Below are 17,952 nucleotides of genomic sequence, written 5' to 3' on the forward strand. Positions count from 1 at the left end.
TAGGATTTTACAACTAAGTCATGATTATCCTGTTTAGAGAAGCAGCTAGAACTGTGAATATTGAGTGAGAGACTACAGTATCCTCACTGTAGTCTCCCCCATTCTCAACACAGCTCTGTCCACCAGATCCTTATATCTTCTGCTTGTCATGTGCTGTTTCTTGTGATGCAGCTACATAACTCACTTCATCTTTGTGATTTATTTCCTGGGAAACAGCTCATGTCACTAAGGGACCTCTTTGCCACTGGTGTCCCCAGTTCTGACAAGTTTGTACTTTTTAAATTCATTGATTCATAAAAACTGCATTAATTTTTAAATAAATATTTCAAACATAGCTACTTTGACAGAAGAGACTGGTCTCCTTCTTAGTATCCTTCCTCTGTAATGCAGACACCTAACTCAGGCACTGATGAAAGTGATGACGTCCTTCTCTCTATACAGATATGAATTAAGTAGATTTGTAGTGGTCTCCAAGCAGAAAGTAGTTTTTCAGTGGTATCTCCTCTATGACAGAGCTATTTCAGATCCCTGTTATGCCATTTAGCATGAAGCTAATACTGAATGTTAGCATACTGTCTTTGGTTTATATGTTTTCCTCATAAGTGTGTAGTTTGCATCTAAGTTAATTTTGTAACAAACTTACTTGGAAGAGGACAAATCTAAGAAGAAAACCTACATATGAATTTAGATTATTTGATTGTTCTCTCATAAGAATTAAGTTAAATAATCTATCCTTGTGTATACAGTTGCTCAGTATAGCTGAGAACATTTGCTCTCTTCAATTCAACATCTATAGAATTTCCTATTAAAGAGGCACAAAGTAAGGAAAGGTCATTTTGAGGATTTATACAACACATAAATGTGTACGCTGGCCAGAGCACCCCATTTCTGAGAACTCACTTGCCTCCAACAATTTGGGATGATAATTCTTGCTCCACCCCCTTCAACGTGGTAACATCAGAGCCAAGTGAAGCACTGTGACTTGTATGAAAGTATTTAGGGAATCATTACAGTTTAGCAGGGCCCCTTCCAGCCTGGCTCACTTTCCTCAGTGAGTCAAGCTTGCTTCCTTTCACCCTGCAATCTTGCCGGTGAAGTGTGCTATTAATCACAAATAATCATAACAATCTTTTCACAAGAGGCAGATCTTTCCTTCAAACCACAGAGAAGACTTCCCCTCTCAGGGAAATTCAGACAGTAATCACAACTGTGGATTGCATCATCCTCTGCATGCTGCCTGGAGAAATGAGGTGCAGGTGCCCCTGAGCTGGGAGGGAGATCAAGTAAGCAAGAAATACTGGGCAAAAGAAATAAGCAGCTGGGAAGCTGGTTCAGTTGTGGATTTGGTGGGGAACATACTTTCTGACCATAATGACTAACTAAATTACCTCTATAATAAATACACCTTACCTGCTATCACCAACTTTATCTGTAAAATGATAAAATTAAAGAGTAAAGCAATTCTCTTTCTGATCCTGGCAATAAACCCTATTACTGAGAAGCAAACAAAGAACAGATTCTTTTCAAAATTTCAGATTAGCTTTGCATGGAATGCAAATTTTCAATTTCCTTCCTGCTGCCCAGGTGAAAGGAAGTTTATGTCTTGATCCTAGAGGCTTCATGCTGCCTTTCTATGTAAAGAAATACCAGAGGTGACTTGATTGCTTGTAATTTCATCTCTAAAGCACCTGAACACAAAGATATTTTGAAGGTGTTATGATATCCACACCTCTATATGTGTCTTCATTTGCATATCCCAAGATTACAGGATTCTCCTGGTAGAGAACTTGACTTCAGTTGCAAGCAAAGGTACTGTTATTGGCCTAATGAGCACAGTGAAGCTTGCTCAGTGACCAAGGACCTCAGAAATACAGTAATTGTGATGAACAGAAGGCACATATGTAGTTATTCATGTTCAGAGGACATTCCCTGAGAGTGAGAAATGAACAGGCTCTTATGCAATCCTTACACGTAATGAATGGATAATCAAACTTTTCTTAGAACATGCTTAGCAGCAGACCCTGAGCAAATACACTCCATTCTTCAACTGTGGAAAAGATAGCCTGTTTCAGTGAACGTGGGAGACTGTACTCTGCTCATCATTGTTTCTTCTTTATGGCTTCTGCAGATTAAACTTATTGATTTGTGCCTTACTCTAATGCTAGACTGTAAATTCTTTGAAAATGCTGCCTTCATGCTATAGGACAGAGACTATCCCTGAACAATTTTTTGAAAGTAAGAAAAAATTATGAAAAGGCAGAAACAAGTCAGGGGCCTGGGACTGTTGTCTCTATTTATCTATCATCTATATACTTGATAATTTCACTTTCAAAAACCATCAAATAAGTACATATTATTGACTCAGTTTTCTGAGAGGTAAGACTTTAGATGAGATAGGAATAGAAACATTAAACATTAACATGGCAAAAAACCCAAAAATCAAAACCAAAAAACTTCATTTTTCTTGACTCCAAAGACTTGGGTTCTGCAATGTGTTTCCAGATACTGATGACACATCATAACACCCAGATCAGAGTCAGGAGAAGAGATTCCCATGCAGACTCAGAGAGACAGATACCATTTACATTGCTAAGGTTTTCCTTCATTTTTCTGAAAGAGATGCCATATTAAACACATTCAACTAAAAAACAGGCTAGTTACACATACCCTGAAGTCTGATGCAAAAGATGTCAAGGAAGCAAAACACTTTAACAAATGCCCATCAGGCTACTTCACAAACATAAGTGGTATGGCTAGTAGAGGAAGAGGACAGGCCCCAGATCCATTTCATAAATGGGGTACACAGAAGAACAAAAAGTAAAAAGAGGAAATATGATAATTTAATTATAAAGTAACTGAATAGTAATGACTCCTTGGCAAGATTCTTAAAAGGAAACCTTAGGTATCTGAGTTCTCTCCTAAAGGAGATCATTCCTTTAGATCTAAAAATATGCATAGAAGAAAATGAGCAGCAAACATACCCTCTCATTTTGACAGTTATTGCTGAGCCAGTCTCTGGAAGAGGCTCATTAAACTTCTGCTGCTGATATGAAGGGGACATGCTCCCTTCTCTTTTCTGCTGCAACTCCACTGTATATTCAGGTGTGTTTTCAAGCTGAAGAAAGGCTGGTGATTAGTGAGAAGAGGTAGGAAGCATAGAGGTGTAACATTAATCCAAAGAGCTTATGTCTCTCTATCTCTTCAGGCCAGAGGTGGTGAACTAAGCCCAAACTCTGCGTAGCTCTCCTATGCCAGAGTTTTTAAGATAACCACTCCCTATCAGAGAGACAGATTGGAAAGGCCATTCCCTAGAACTAGCAGCAATTACCCTACTGTGAAGAAGTACTGGATGGTTGGGGGGTTACCGTCTAACCCTATTAAATGGAGCCTGAGCTTTCATTGATATCATTAACCTTGATGGAGACTCTATGACTACCCTTCTCCTGAGAGGTGAAGTGGCTATAAACCTTTTCAAGTCACCAAGGACATAAAGCAAATGGAAAACTATGGCAACATTTACTTCATTCTAAGATGGTTGCTGGCCTAGGCCCGTATTTATTTGTGGGTTAGAATAAGCTAGCATAAAGGTCAAAACCAGCGTCATAATTGAAAATGTTTGATAGATGTAGTAACATGTATCAGGGAGATTATTACAGCTGCCAGAGTGAACCATGAGGGTAGAAAGCACAGTGATTACTCAGCATGTCACATGTTTATAAACCCTGCAGCATCAAGAGAGAACTTGGATCAATAGTGAACTTTGAAAAGATAGCTCAGTAATGCTTAGCTGATCAACTTTTATGAGGGCAATTTTTGATCAGTGAGAATGTAATAACTCAACCAGAATACTGACATAGATGTCTAAAATTGTGTGTGTGTGTGTGTCCATAAATACTTTCTCATTGGCCATTATACATTTCTAATGTCTTTGGTTAGAAATACTGAGTGAAATAACAATGTCAATCTTCTCTTCAATTCATCTTTGGCATAAATGGAACATTTTACTCTAGACTAACCATGCTCTTTAACACTAAAAAAAATCTCTGCTCCTTCTACAGCTTAGGAGGTCTTCTCTCTGAATCTTAATTTAGATTATTAGTTACAATGATTTGCACATGAATATTCTATAGGGCAACCAGCACATATATGACCCAAGATATATAAGTCTCAAACCCCTATCAGTGCACATAAGTCCACTAAAAATACCAAGACTCAATGGCATTCAGTGGAATCAAGAGCAATTTCCTAGCTTTGCCTACTGATGATCTTCTTGCTTTCCCTCAACTCAGCTGCTAGTGAAAATTCTTTGTTTGTCATACCCCAGCAACCAAAACAAGTTTGTAATTCATTCCTAGTATTATCCTGAGACTCAGACTCTGTTCACACTAATAGTCTTATATAGTCATCCACTATTTTGCAAGCAATGACCTCTCCTTATTTGTTCTTTTTGTTTGGGTCCTTACCCATACCTGTTATCTGTCTTGTAGTGAGGTAGAAGTTAGGCCTAGCCACAAGTGCTGCAGTCATCTTCATTCATCACCATGATTATGTCATCATTCTGGACCAAATAAAAGCTAAGTACCAGAGTTGGTACTATAACCTTTCTCAGACTGGAGCCACTTGTATAGCCAGAAGGACTGTAGTGAAGTTTTGCTTCTTTTAAACACCTACTTTTATGTTTTTGTTTTAACCCCAAGTGTGGAATATGGGACTGCTGTTGTTTCTCCACAGCTAATAATAGTCTCATGTGGTTCTGAGTGGGGCGTGGTCTTTGCTGGCTGCAAATAGTTTAATTTTGAGGACTCTGGGAGGATATAAATACCAGAGCCAAGAGAGGCTCAGAGATGAGGCTTCAAGGAGAACACCCTGAGAGAAGGAGAGACAGAGACTGACAGAGACAGAGACAGAGAGAAAGAGAGAATGTTTCTTTGAGAATGAAGAAGGCTGCTGCATTTGCTGGTTTGTTGGTTAGCTGGACCGCTGGACCCTGATTATGAGACTGCTATCGCACTAAAGAACCCCATGACCCTAATCAGCAGGAACTAAGTGTCCCCTGTCCATTCTAACCTTCTGTTTCTCTGAGGGTATTGTGGTAAGGGGTAGGGAGTAGATGGGAGGTAGAAGCATAAAAAGCCCAAATAAAATAGAGTTCAAAGACTAGTGGCTACATCTGTGCTGGGCTTCTAGGTTATCTCCACGAATAGTCCTTGGTTGGAGTATGAGTCTCTGGGAAGTTCCCTGTGTTCAAGTTTTCTGGTTCTGTTGCTCTCCTTGTGTTGTTCCCGTCCTCTCCAGCTCTTACTATTTCCCACTTCTTACATATGATTCCATGCACTCTTCCCAACAGTTGGCCATAAGTCTCAGCGTCTGCTTTGATAGGGCAGTGTCCAAGTGGGTTACATAGTAATGGGAAGAGGGAATGCCTCTGACATAATCTGATTGCCCTGCTCTTTGATCACCTCCCCCTGAGGGGGGAGCAGCCTTACCAGGCCACAGAAGATGACAATGCAGCCACTCCTGATGTGATCTGATAAAATAAGATCAGAAGGAAGGAGAAGAGGACTTCCCTTATCAGTGGACTTGGGGAGGCGCATGTGTGAAGAAGGGGGAGGAAGGGGGGATCGGGAGGGAAGGAGGGAGGGGCTTATGGGGGGATACAAAGTGAATAAAGTGTAATTAATAATCAGAAAGAAAGAATAAATAAATAAATAGATAAATAGATAAATAAATAAATAAATAAATAAATAAGAGAATATTTATCTTAAAAAAACTAGTGACTACAGAGGAGAAAGATGATCTTCATTCCTCCTAAATTTTCAAAATAAATACTTTAGCTATGACTTGCTATCCTCAAAACATACTGTTACATTAGATCAACACCTGCTTACTGTGCACCTGCTATGTGCTCAGTCAGTATTAAACAGCAAAGAGAGGGAGGAACCAATATTTCTATTGTGAAGCATGCTGAGTTTTATTTCCACTCATAAAGTAATGATTTGAAATAATATTAATTTATTTATTTATTTTGGATTTTCAAGACAGGGTTTCTCTGTATAGCCCCAGCTGCCATGGAACTTGCTCTATAGACCAGGAAGACCTGTAGACCAGGCTGTCCTTGAACTGAGATCTGACTACCTCTGCCTCCAGAGTGCTGGGATTAAAGGCAAGTGGCATGGCCACCTGGCTCAGTGATTTTAAAATTTAATATTAAAAGTTGTATGTTACCTATCCACCACTATTCATTTTCATAATTGTTAGCACCAGTGTTTACAGGTGATTACTTTTAAATTAATTTATTTTTTATTAATTACTGTTTATTTACTTTGTATCCCAGCTATATCCCCCACCCTTTCCCCCTCTCCATCCTACCCTCCCTCCCTCATCTCCTCCCATAACCCTCCCCAAGTCCATTGCTAGGGGAGGCCCTCCTCCCCTTCCATCTGATCCTAATCTATCAGGCCTCAATGCATTGAGGCTGCATGAGAATGCAGGCCTCAATGCAGAAATGGCTGCATTGTCTTCCTCTGTGGCCTGGTAAAACTGCACCCCCTCAGAAGGAGGTGATCAAAAAGCAGACCAATGAGTTCATGTCAGAGACAGTCCCTGTTCCCATTACTAGGGAACCCACTTAGACACTGAGCTGCCTTGGGCTACTAGCTGCCAAGCCTACTTACTGCCTTGGGCAGGGGTTCTAGGTTCTCTCCATGAAAAGTCCTTGGTTGGAGTATCAATATCAGAAAAGACCCCTGTGCCCAGATTATTTTTCTCTCCTTGTGGGGCTCCTGTTACCTCCAGGTCTTTCTATCTCCTCCTTCTTTCATAAGATTCCCTGCACTCTGCCCAAAGTTTGGCTATGAGTCTCAGCCTCTGCTTTGACCCCTGTAGGATATAATCTTTTAGAATCCCTCTGTGATAAGCTCCTGTCTTATTCCGTGTTTTTTCTCTCTTCTGCTGTCCATCCCGTTTGCCATTCTGAATGAGGATTAAGCACCTTGTCCTCCTTCTTGATTAGCTACTTTAGGTATACAGATGTTAGTATGATTATACTATATTGTATGTTTAATATCCACTTATAAGTGAGTATATATCATGTGTGTCTTACTGCTTCTGGGATATCTCACTCAGGAGGATCTTTTCTAGTTCCCACCATTTGTCTTCAAATTTCAAGGTGATTGCCTTTTAAATGAATTTATTCTAACATAATTGGTAAACTCTCAGTGTATACCTCAGCATTTCTTTTACTTACTCAGTTTGGGGCATCAAAATTTTCTCCTTGAAAGAAAAATCTCATTTTTTTTCCTTATAGAACATAATAATGTCCAAAGGCATCCAGGTTAATAAATTTCTAAGGTGTACAGATGCAAATCAATACAGTCATCAGAATATGTGATACTAGACCAGGAAATAGAAGAATTGGGAAAGCATTCCCAAAGATATGATTGCACTCAATGTAAAACGCCAATGAAGAAATCACCATTACTAAATTTAATGGAACAAAACTGCTCTGCTAAACTCAGGTTGCACTGGAGTATGACAAGCCACTGATTTGGGCCTATCCACCCAATAACGCTAACAGAAAAACACCAACCCCCATGTTAAATGCCATAAAGAGGAGACTGAATGTGAAAGTATCAACTCTATGTTGGATTATGGGCAAGATTTCATGAATATGCATGCACATAAAGCTCTCATTTGGGGTTTCTTTTCTTTAATAGAACATTTGTGCATTTTAATGGACAGCCATGAACTTTGCTTAATTGCCTTTTGTAGACCCGAATACTGGGTAAGTATTCTAAGCACATATCTCTTGGGTTAAATGGACTGGAAAAGTTCAGGAATGCCTCCCATCCATCAAGGAAACAGATGATAAACTACGTTTCTTCCCATGGAGGAACTAACTGACTAAATTCTCTTCTTTTTTGTGATCTTTCTGATGCTGAGAGTAACTGCTTGGAATGATCCCATATTAATCATGATAAGACACACAAAATGTATAGTGTGGCTTAGGGATGAAAATGAAAAAGGCGGGACAAAGGAACAGATTTCTTTGAATACATTGTTAATTTGAAATGGTTAAATTAAAAAAAAAAAAGACAGGACATTGTAATCTTCCGAACACCTAACAAAATTAAAACTGCTGCCACCCAACTTCTAGGACATTCAATTTCTCAGGTACTTTGGTTCAGTAATCTCTGATGTAGCGCTTTTACAGTTTTCCTTCTCTCTACTGAGAGATGAATAATCACTACAGTGCTAAAGAGTGGTGAATATGCATGGATAAAGGAATAATTGGAATATGGCTAGAATAGCCATTTTGGTGTTGGAACATTAATAAATAAAAAGCAAGGCTGCCCATGCTTCACTATGGGCTTAACTAACACACACATAGGCAGCAATAAGCAGACCCAGCATTTTAAAAAGAGAGAGCACATGAAGTTGCGATGGAACGTAAGAAAGGTAATAGCAATGAAAATGGAAATTGAGGAAATGGGAGGTGGATTTGATCAAAACACATTACATGACTATATGAAATTGTAGATTAAAAAACTCAACTTTGACAAAATTTCATCCTCTGAAATAGTACTATGGTTCACAAATATTAAAGAAGCTGTGAATCTTGCAGCAAATAAGGAATGGAGGAGATAACTGGGAACTTCTCACTATTTGGAGAATAAAAATTTTAAATCAATGAGTTCTAACAGAAAAAATGTAATAGACATAAGTAGATAATTGTATGAAATTCAAATACTGTGCTTTTCAAAATAAGATAAACATGAGTAACAATTTGAAGGCTAATTTTAAAGAAATTAACCCATTGTTTAACTGCATATTGAACAGTATCAGTACAAAAGCTGTTTGGCTAATTCTGATAACAGTAGTCAACAAGAAGCCTGAGTTTTCCATTCCAAGTTATTTTTTTGTACGAACAATATTTAAAAAAAGAAATAGAAACAACTTATTATAATTCAGAATTTCATAGGGTACTGGTCATGGGATCCCAGAGTAGTTATTAAGTAATATCATTTAGATTAAAAATATGTGTAAGTAAATACACACATACATATGCATGGCTGTCTGTCAAAAGCTTTAGAAGTGAATGGTCATGTGTCAGTGTATAGATTTCCAAGCTACAGACTGATGCTGCTACTGATCAAGGCTAACCATAGGTTATCTAGTATTAGGCTGACAATAAGAACTAATCACCTCTAAGGAATGAAAAGGATTTAATTCTTTCTTACTAATCTTAGGTCAATGGCTTCACACAAAACGTAATTCCAGCTAGTCAGAGAACAGACCAAAATATGTTTTGAATATCAATCTTCATAGACACCACTGTGTTAGCCTGGAATCAGAACTTTTTGTCATTATAGATGAGGTGAAAGATGGATAGAACAGCCCACGAGAAATATTCAGAATGCAGACTGTTAGTGCTTGCTTATGGAAGAACCTGTCTGCATGTCCCCTGAATGGTCTATTATTTTACAAGCATCTACACTCACTTCCACTACTTACGGAAATATAAATGTATCTATCAACACTCCTACATCTTAAACATTTGTGTTTGCTATCACTAGACAAGGTTACAGTAGAGTAGTAAAGCATTTGTAAGGACCCTTTCAGAAAGCCATTTATAGAAATCCGATTCTAAAGCACAGTATTTGGCATCATTGAGTTACAGAGAAACCTTAATTTATTTTCAGATTATACATGTACCTGATTTAATGGGATGTTTGATATGAACATTGCTATGGATTTGACTATAAACTAAATGTGACACCAATTTTCTTATGTGAATACAAATACATTTTTCATAAAACAGAAAAAATGTATGCTAGCTTAGGCTAGATCAGAATGCTTATGAAATCAGGCTTATGACTCATTTAAACTTAGTACTTACTTGCTATAACTGAGCAATATTTACACGTATAGATGCAGTGCCTTGTAATGTGTCAATGTATATGCACTGCCTAATGTTTAAGTCAGGCTAGAACACACATTCTCTTAAACCTTAATTATTATTTTCATGATAAACTTTCAAATGTATAGCTTTTGAAAATGCACAGTGTGCAACACTGTTCTCTATAGCCAGTCTTTTCATGAGAGTCACAGTACGCTTCTTGTTCCCAGAATAAACATTAATTCATGGGTGCAAAAGGAAGCAGAAATCAGTTGGGTAATTTGAATGCTGAAATATAATTCAATTTGAAATGATAGGTTAGGATATTTCCAATGATGGCAACAATTTTGCTAGCTGTGTGCCTCACTAGAATGTATTGGAATTTAAGTATAATAAGATCAGTTTTTAAACTATTTATTTGACTAGGAATAGCCAGATTTGGCTCCAAACCCATCAATGTATTAATTCTGAAATTAAACCACAATGTTGTAGAGAATAGTGTAATTACTGAAGCCACAGAATCTGGGACAGCCTAATAGTTTGGTTAGATGGTATGCTTTCATATTCTGGACAAACTAATCTTGGGATCCCAGCTGCTGGAAGCATCTGCTCTAGCTGGGTACAGAGAAAAAAAAATGCAATATGTCATCTTCGCTGGCTGAAAGATGAAGGATGCCATGCTACTCAACTTCCTGGCACAGACTGTCATAAAATCCCGAATATCCCACTGGGCTTTAATTGTTGACTAACTTTTTAGAAAACTAACCCTGGAGAGCATTCAGTCATTTGATAACTAAAATTTAGCAAATAACAGGCATTTCCTGGTATCACTCATTTTAGTTTCAAACTGTTATATCTTCTTGGTAATTATCAGCCACATTCATGCCATCAGTTTTTCTCAGTTAAACTCACTGAAACCAGCATGAACTCAATAATAATAATAATAATAATAATAATAATAATAATAATAATAATACAGAGTTAACAGAGATTCTTTTTCAGGACTACAAAGGAAAAGTTGTTAAAGGCATAAAATTGGACTTGAGTAACTTACTAAGATGTACTCACTTCCCAGACGTTTATTAGAAGCTTTTGGCTTTAAGCTAAGTTATTGTTAAGGTAAACTCCTGGAAGTTAAGTAACACAAGCAGAGTTTATAATAAATAGGACCTGTATAACTTAACATTCAAATCCAAGCGAGCTTAAGTCATCAGAGAACATCTTCACACATCGCTGAAACCTGATTGCATTCATTTTCAACATGGAGTTGCTTTTAGAAGTTGACTGTATTACTAGTCAATGTTGTTATTTTTCTAACAAGCAATTAATAAAGGTAATAAGGCAAATTTACATTCCAAATCATGTACCAGCAAAACTCTAAAGACATTTCTATTTTCTACATTTTCTTCAGGTTTACTCTGTCAGTCAGAGGTAAAGAACATTTTGAATATGACATGGCTACTGTGACTACTGAGTTTTTAAAGGAGATTAAATATCTTAACAGAGGAATTATTTGAGTAGAAATGACTGCTGCAGAATGGCAGTAAGAATGCTATATAAGCATCACAGTAATGTTTTACAAACAAAGATAAACTTACCTGGAGGAGGGAGTTACTCAGTGTGAGTTTCCTTCTCACCGTGCTATACTTGGATGAACTATTTCTATGATTTCAAGAAATAATGACTTCTAGAAATTCCTTAAATGTGCAAGGGGACAAAAGGGCATGCAGACGTATTATGCTCAAGACAGAAACCACAAGAAACTGGGAAGACACTTTATTAACTGAGGAAATGATCAAGAAGACTTAATTACTCTTTCCAAGGAATGGCCTGTGATGAGCAGAAAACTAGGCAGACCACAGTTCACCTTGGCTGGTCCTTCACAAGAATGGGAATCTTGATTGGTATTACAAACTTTGCTAATATTGCACTGAATCAATTCCTAAGCTCTCTCTTTCTCAGAATTCTTCCATCTTCCCCATGTCCTTCTCTCAGCACTAGGCTCTCCTTTATGTGGAAAAAAAAAAACCAAAATCATCTACCCAGTCCAGACCACCTCACCAAAGCTGTTTAAGTCCCTTGTATGTCTCAGGCGAAGGAAACGTTTATCCTAGGACTCCTTAAATGAGGAGTAAGTCAATTTCTTATTCTGTGAGGGCCTAGAACTGTCCATCATCACCTCTACTTCCCAAGTGGTCTTTTCACTATACTTATGGTAAAAATGTCATCAATTTCAAAAAATCAACATTAATAATAATTGCATATATCTGTGCCTTGTGTCTATAGCCACTATCTCTCTCCACAGTGGCCAAGCACTCTGCTCTCTATCTGATGGTTAACTTCTGTTTACTTGCCCACCTCCAGAGTGGTTTCTGAAGCCTCACTCTGACCATGATGCTGTTGCACCATTCTGTGTAGACTTCTGCCTCATACAGTAGCCGCTTGTTTTTCTAGAATTTTATTTTTTTATAAACTACAGTTTATTCTCTTTGTATCCCATCTGTAACCCCCTCTCTCATCCCCTCCCAATCCCATCCTTCCTCTCTCTTCTCCTCTCATGCCCCTCCCCAAGTCCACTGAGAGGGGAGTATATCCTCTCCTTCCCTCTGACCCTAGCCTATCAGGTCTCACCAGGACTGGCTGCATTGTCTTCCTCTGTGGCCTGGTAAGGCTGCTCCCCCATCAGGGGGAGGTAATCAAAGAGACAAACACTGAGTTCATGTCAGAGATAGTCCCTGTTCCCATTACTAGGGTACCCACTTGGACACTGAGCTGCCATGGGCTACTTCTGTGCAGGGATTCTAGGGACTCTAGGTTATCTCCAAGCATGGTCCTTGGTTAGAGTATCAGTCTCAGAGAAGACCCCTGTGCCCAGATTTTTTGGATCTGTTACTGTCCTTGTGGAGCTCCTGTCCCCTCCAGGTTTTCCTATCTCCCCCTTCTTTCATAAGATTCCCTGCACTCTGCCCAAAGTTTGGCTCTGAGTCTCAGCATCTCCTTCAGTACCTTGCTGGGTAGAGTCTTTCAACATCTCTCTGTGGTATGCTTCTGTCCTGTTCCCTATTTTCTCCCTCTTCCAATGTCCATCCCAGTTGCCTTTTTTAGTGAGGATTGAGCATCTTACCCAGGGTCCTCCTTCTTGCTTAGCTTCATTAGGTGTATAGAAATGAGTATGTTTGTCCTATATTATATGTCTATTATCCACTTTTAAGTGAGTATATACCACGTGTGTCTTTCTGCTTCTGGGATAGCTCACTCAGGATGATATTTTCTAGTTCCCACCATTTGCCTGAAAATTTCATGATTTTCTCGTTTCTAATTGCTGAATAGTATTCCATTGTGTAAATGTAGCACAATTTCTGTATCCATTCCTCAACTGAGGGACATCTGGTTTGTTTCTAGCTTCTGGTTATTACAAATAAAGCTGCTATTCTGGTTATTACAAATAAATCACAGGAAACAACTTCCTGAACAGAACACCAACAGCACAGGCTCTAAGAGCAATAATCAATAAGTGGGACCTCATGAAACTGAAAAGCTTATGTAAAGCAAAGGAAACTGTCCTCAGAACAAAACGACAGCCTACAGATTGGGATAGGATCTTCACCAACCCTTTATCTGACAGAGGGCTAATATCCAGAATATATAAAGAACTCAGGAAGTTAAACAGCAACAAATAAAGTAATCCTATTAAAAAATGAGGTACAGAACTAAACAGAGAATTCTCAATAAAGGAACATTGAACGGTAGAGAAACACTTAAAGAAATGGTCAACATCCTTAGCAATCAGGGAAATGCAAATCAAAAATGACCCTGAGATTTCACTTATACCCATAAGAATGGCTAAGATCAAAAACTCAGGTGACAACACATGCTGGAGAGGATGTGGAGAAAGACGGACCCTCTGCCATTGCTGGTGGGAATGTAAACTTGTACAACCACTTTGGAAATCAATCTGGCACTTTCTCAGACAATTAGGAATAGTGTTTCCTCAAGATCCAGCGATAGCACTCCTAGGCATATATCCAAAACATGGTCAAATCTTTCTAGGTTTTTGAATCCAGCAAACGTTCTAAGAGGCCTTAGGGTGTTCTGGGGGTGGGGTTCCAGTGTGCAGTGTAGAGAATCAGGCAGAATGTCAACCCTGAATGAAGGAAAGGTCTCTTTCTAAAACTTTCTGCCCAGTGACATGACTCTCTCTTTTTTGTGCATAAGACAGTTCTGATTGAAACTGGGTTTGACAAAATTCTATAGCCAGAGATTATCATCCAGTACTCCAACCATTGTTCCAACATTTTATGCTTGTTAATATGTTTTATTTCCTACAAGAGTCTGAGTTCCAGGTGAGGATATAGCATGGCTCATATTTCCATTGCAAATGCCTACTGGACTGAAGACATCCCCCCAAATTACCTAAGGAATAGTGAATAAGAAAGGAGGGGAGGGACCCCTCCTCTTCTTTTAAGTATTAGGAAAAGGTAGTACTTTGTGTGAGGAGTTGCAAGGCATTACAAAAAAAACAAAAACAAAAACAAAAAAACACCAAAAACAAAGCACATCCATTTTTTAAGCTTTTTACTTGATTCAGGATAAAAATGGTAATCATTTGTTAAAAGGATAAAATTTTTGGTTAAGTAAAGTACTTTTCTTTGTTATGCCCACCCTAATTCTTTAAATTTACAATCCATATTTTATTGAATATATATATTCAATAGTATATATATATATACTAACATGTATATATATATATATATAAATATAGAATGTATGCCTGATTGACTTATATAACTATATCTGACTTGTTTATTTATAATTATACATTCTACATTTATATGTACATATACATATACACAGAGACACATATTAACATATATATTATAATTAATATATATTAATTACTACTAGAGGTCTCTGGCTATAAATTTGGTTGTCATAACAAGACTATAAGTCACATATTTAAACCAAGAACCACATATCAACAACCCTGTCACTGAATATGACTAGGCCTGTCCAGGCATCACCATAAAATGATAAAGCACTTTTTGTATATACATCCGAACCGCTAAGCGGAACAGGTACAGATTTCATTTTACAGTTGAGAAAAGTGAACTTGAGAGAGGTTAAGAGGCATGCACATCTTAGAGCTGTGAATAAATTGAAGAAGGTGAAGTTAAATTGAAGTATCTGCCTTGCTCTTTTGAAATGCTGCCATGTGGGAAATACAATCATCAGCAGCAACTATAACACTTACTCAGCACTTACCTCGTGAAGCCTGAAGGTGTGTTTTCTGTGGCAGAAATTTTATCAAAAAAAGATCAGTTGGTTTTTCATTGGCCCACTGTTTTAGGGAGTTGGTCTTTCAAATACTTTACCTCAAATACTCCTAAAGTCCAAGCTAAGATGTAAAGAATGGTTAACTAAAACCTTAACATCTAGTGTGGCTAGCACACTTCTTCTCTTAAGCATGTGGTACAACAAAGGGATTCCCTTGTGCATGGGCCTACATGCGACACATGCATAATATAAATAGAGATACACTCCAGAGGCTCTAAGACTCATTGATAGCACCCTGTTTTTCCTACCTATGCAACCTTCCTGTTCCTCCCACCCCATTCCTCTGTACTAGAGTTCCCCTCACACTGTTTGCTTCTCCGGTTAATTTACCTTGACCAGTAATTATTCAGATACATATATAAGGCTTATGGTATCACAGCCCACGTTTAAATTAAACAGCAATATCTATTTTAATCACAAAATCACCAGTAGGAGGGATTTTAGAAATCTTTGTCTGCTCTCCTTTAAATTTGAATATATGTTTTAGAATGTGCACATATGCATTTCTCTACCTAACAAAATGCAAACATTTATTATACACTACAATATCCTAAGGATGATGCAACTTTTCACTCTTCTTCGGAGACAGTTTAAAATTGTATGTAGCTTGGAAATAAATGAGGAAATGTAATATCGGGTTTTATAATTTTGACAACTTAATTCAATGACAAATTATTGGTTATAAAGATAATTAATTTGATAATAAATAGATATTTACAACAAATACAACTTTCAAATGTAACTTGCTCCTAAGGGAAAGTTTGCCCTATCTATCCACACCAGTGCTGTGATTGGTAATTATTGGTAATTCTCATTTTGCTAATGAGAAGAGGAACTTTCTTTTTATGCTCCCTGTATTTCTTAGGGCTGAAGCATGAGAGCAAATGAAATGAGGAGACTTACCCACTCTTCCTCATCATAGTCAGAATGGTGTGGTATGGAGTCTTGTCTTCTCAGCTGAGGGGTCTCCTTCTGGGGACTAGTCTCCTCTGTGCTGTCCTTTGGAGAGGGTGGTTTCTTAAGGATGCCTCCTGGCCTTGCAGTGTAGAGAGCTAACAGAGCACTCCTGACCAGCTGATCCTTGAAGGCATGTACAAAAAGCTCAGTCTGGAAAGATATAACAAGGATTAGAAACCCACGGTGGGCATCTCTGTGCAGAGCTGTGAAAAGGTCAACTGCAGACTTGTTGGTACTAAGACTAAGAGGTGTGTGTGGTAGAAAAAGCACGGGCACCAAGGAGGAAGAGTGATTCGTTCTGATTGATGGGAAATAGTTTGGGGATGCTGCCAAGGTTTGGAGTCCTCCTGTTTTAAAGTAAATGCTGAGGTTTTTAAGTGTGCTATGAACATAATCTGTCTCCTCAGCTTCTCTTCTTTGAGTGCCACAGTCTTCGGAGCTGAACCTCTCAAGTAATTCCAAATACACCCCAAAAGAAAACCTTATCATGCTGTGCCTATTTTAGATTTAGAGCATAAGTAAAGACCACAGGGGGAAAAATAAAAGATTTCATTGCAAAAAATTATTCAGAATGTTTTTATATCATGGAAAGATCTTAACAGAAGAGATGAAAGAGCAGTCTTCCCTATGAAAATACTTGCTTTTTAGAATTTATTATTATCCCCAAACTCTCCCTCATCACATTATGTCAATAATGTGGTGTCAATGAAGTTATGGTGAAACTTGGCATGGAAGGTTTTACAAGCTAGTGGTAAATACCTAGTAAGCACTAGAATAGTGACAGCTTCCCAACAGTAAAACACTTTACAGTTGTACTTTGTAATTTCCTGATGAAACATTTAATAGTTTCATGTTGTAACAGACTGAAAGATACAGTAATTGATTTTCTTTAATATAGTAAACTTAATGTGTTTGTGGGCCTAACACTGATTTCAGACCCTAGAGAAATAAGCTAGCATTGGCTAGTATGATTTATTATAGCTTGTACTCATTTAAAAAGAGACCCTTAACCCAAGTGTTATTTTTGAGGGTAACTGATATCATAATGTTTAATCATGTTACCTTAATCATGTTACCTGATTTTATATTGCTATGATATGACTCCATAAGGCATATTGCTATGATATGACTCCATATTCTGTAAGGCAACTTACAGAATAATTTATTTGGGCTCTACAGTTTCAAAAGGTAAGCCCATGATCATCAGGAAGAAGAAGATGGCAGGCCAGCATGGTCTAGAGCAGTAGCTGAGAGCTCACATCTCAACACACAAGTGTCAGAAAGAAACGACTTGACAGACATGGGTTTATGAAATGTCAAAGCCTTCCCTCCAGTGACATCTCTTCCAACAAGGCCACATGTTTTCCTAATATTTACCAAATAGTTCCACAAACTGGGGGCTAAGTGTGAAATATATACACATCTGTGGGAAATTCTCATTCAAGCTATCATGAAAGAAAGAAGGAAGGAAGGAAGGAAGGAAGGAAGGAAGGAAGGAAGGAAGGAAGGAAGGAAGGAAGGAAGGGAGGGAGGGAGGGAGGGAGGGAGGAAGAAAGAAAGGAAGGAAGGAAGACATGCATGGAAAGAAGGAAGAAAGACAGGTATGGAAAGAAGGAAGAAAGAAATAAGGAAGGAAAAAAGAAAGAAAGGTAGGAAAGAGGAAAAAGGAAGGAAAGAAAGGAAAGAAAGAAAAGAATGGAAGGAAGGAAGGAAGGAAGAAAGAAAGAAAGAAAGAAAGAAAGAAAGAAAGAAAGAAAGAAAGA

General features: G+C 38.0%; 1 protein-coding gene across 1 annotated transcript in view; it reads right to left on the reverse strand.

Moving 5' to 3' along the window:
* Positions 1-17,952, reverse strand: part of Inpp4b (inositol polyphosphate-4-phosphatase type II B) — a 672,431-nt gene that overhangs the window by 90,414 nt on the left and 564,065 nt on the right. The window contains exon 14 of the mRNA XM_055609049.1: positions 16,136-16,339. Within this exon, the coding sequence (XP_055465024.1) occupies positions 16,136-16,339 (204 nt within the window). The remainder of the gene's footprint in view (positions 1-16,135; positions 16,340-17,952) is intronic.

Source organism: Psammomys obesus, unplaced genomic scaffold, assembly GCF_907164565.1.
Source record: "Psammomys obesus unplaced genomic scaffold, mPsaObe1.curated_primary_1811, whole genome shotgun sequence".
NCBI lineage: Eukaryota > Metazoa > Chordata > Mammalia > Rodentia > Muridae > Psammomys > Psammomys obesus.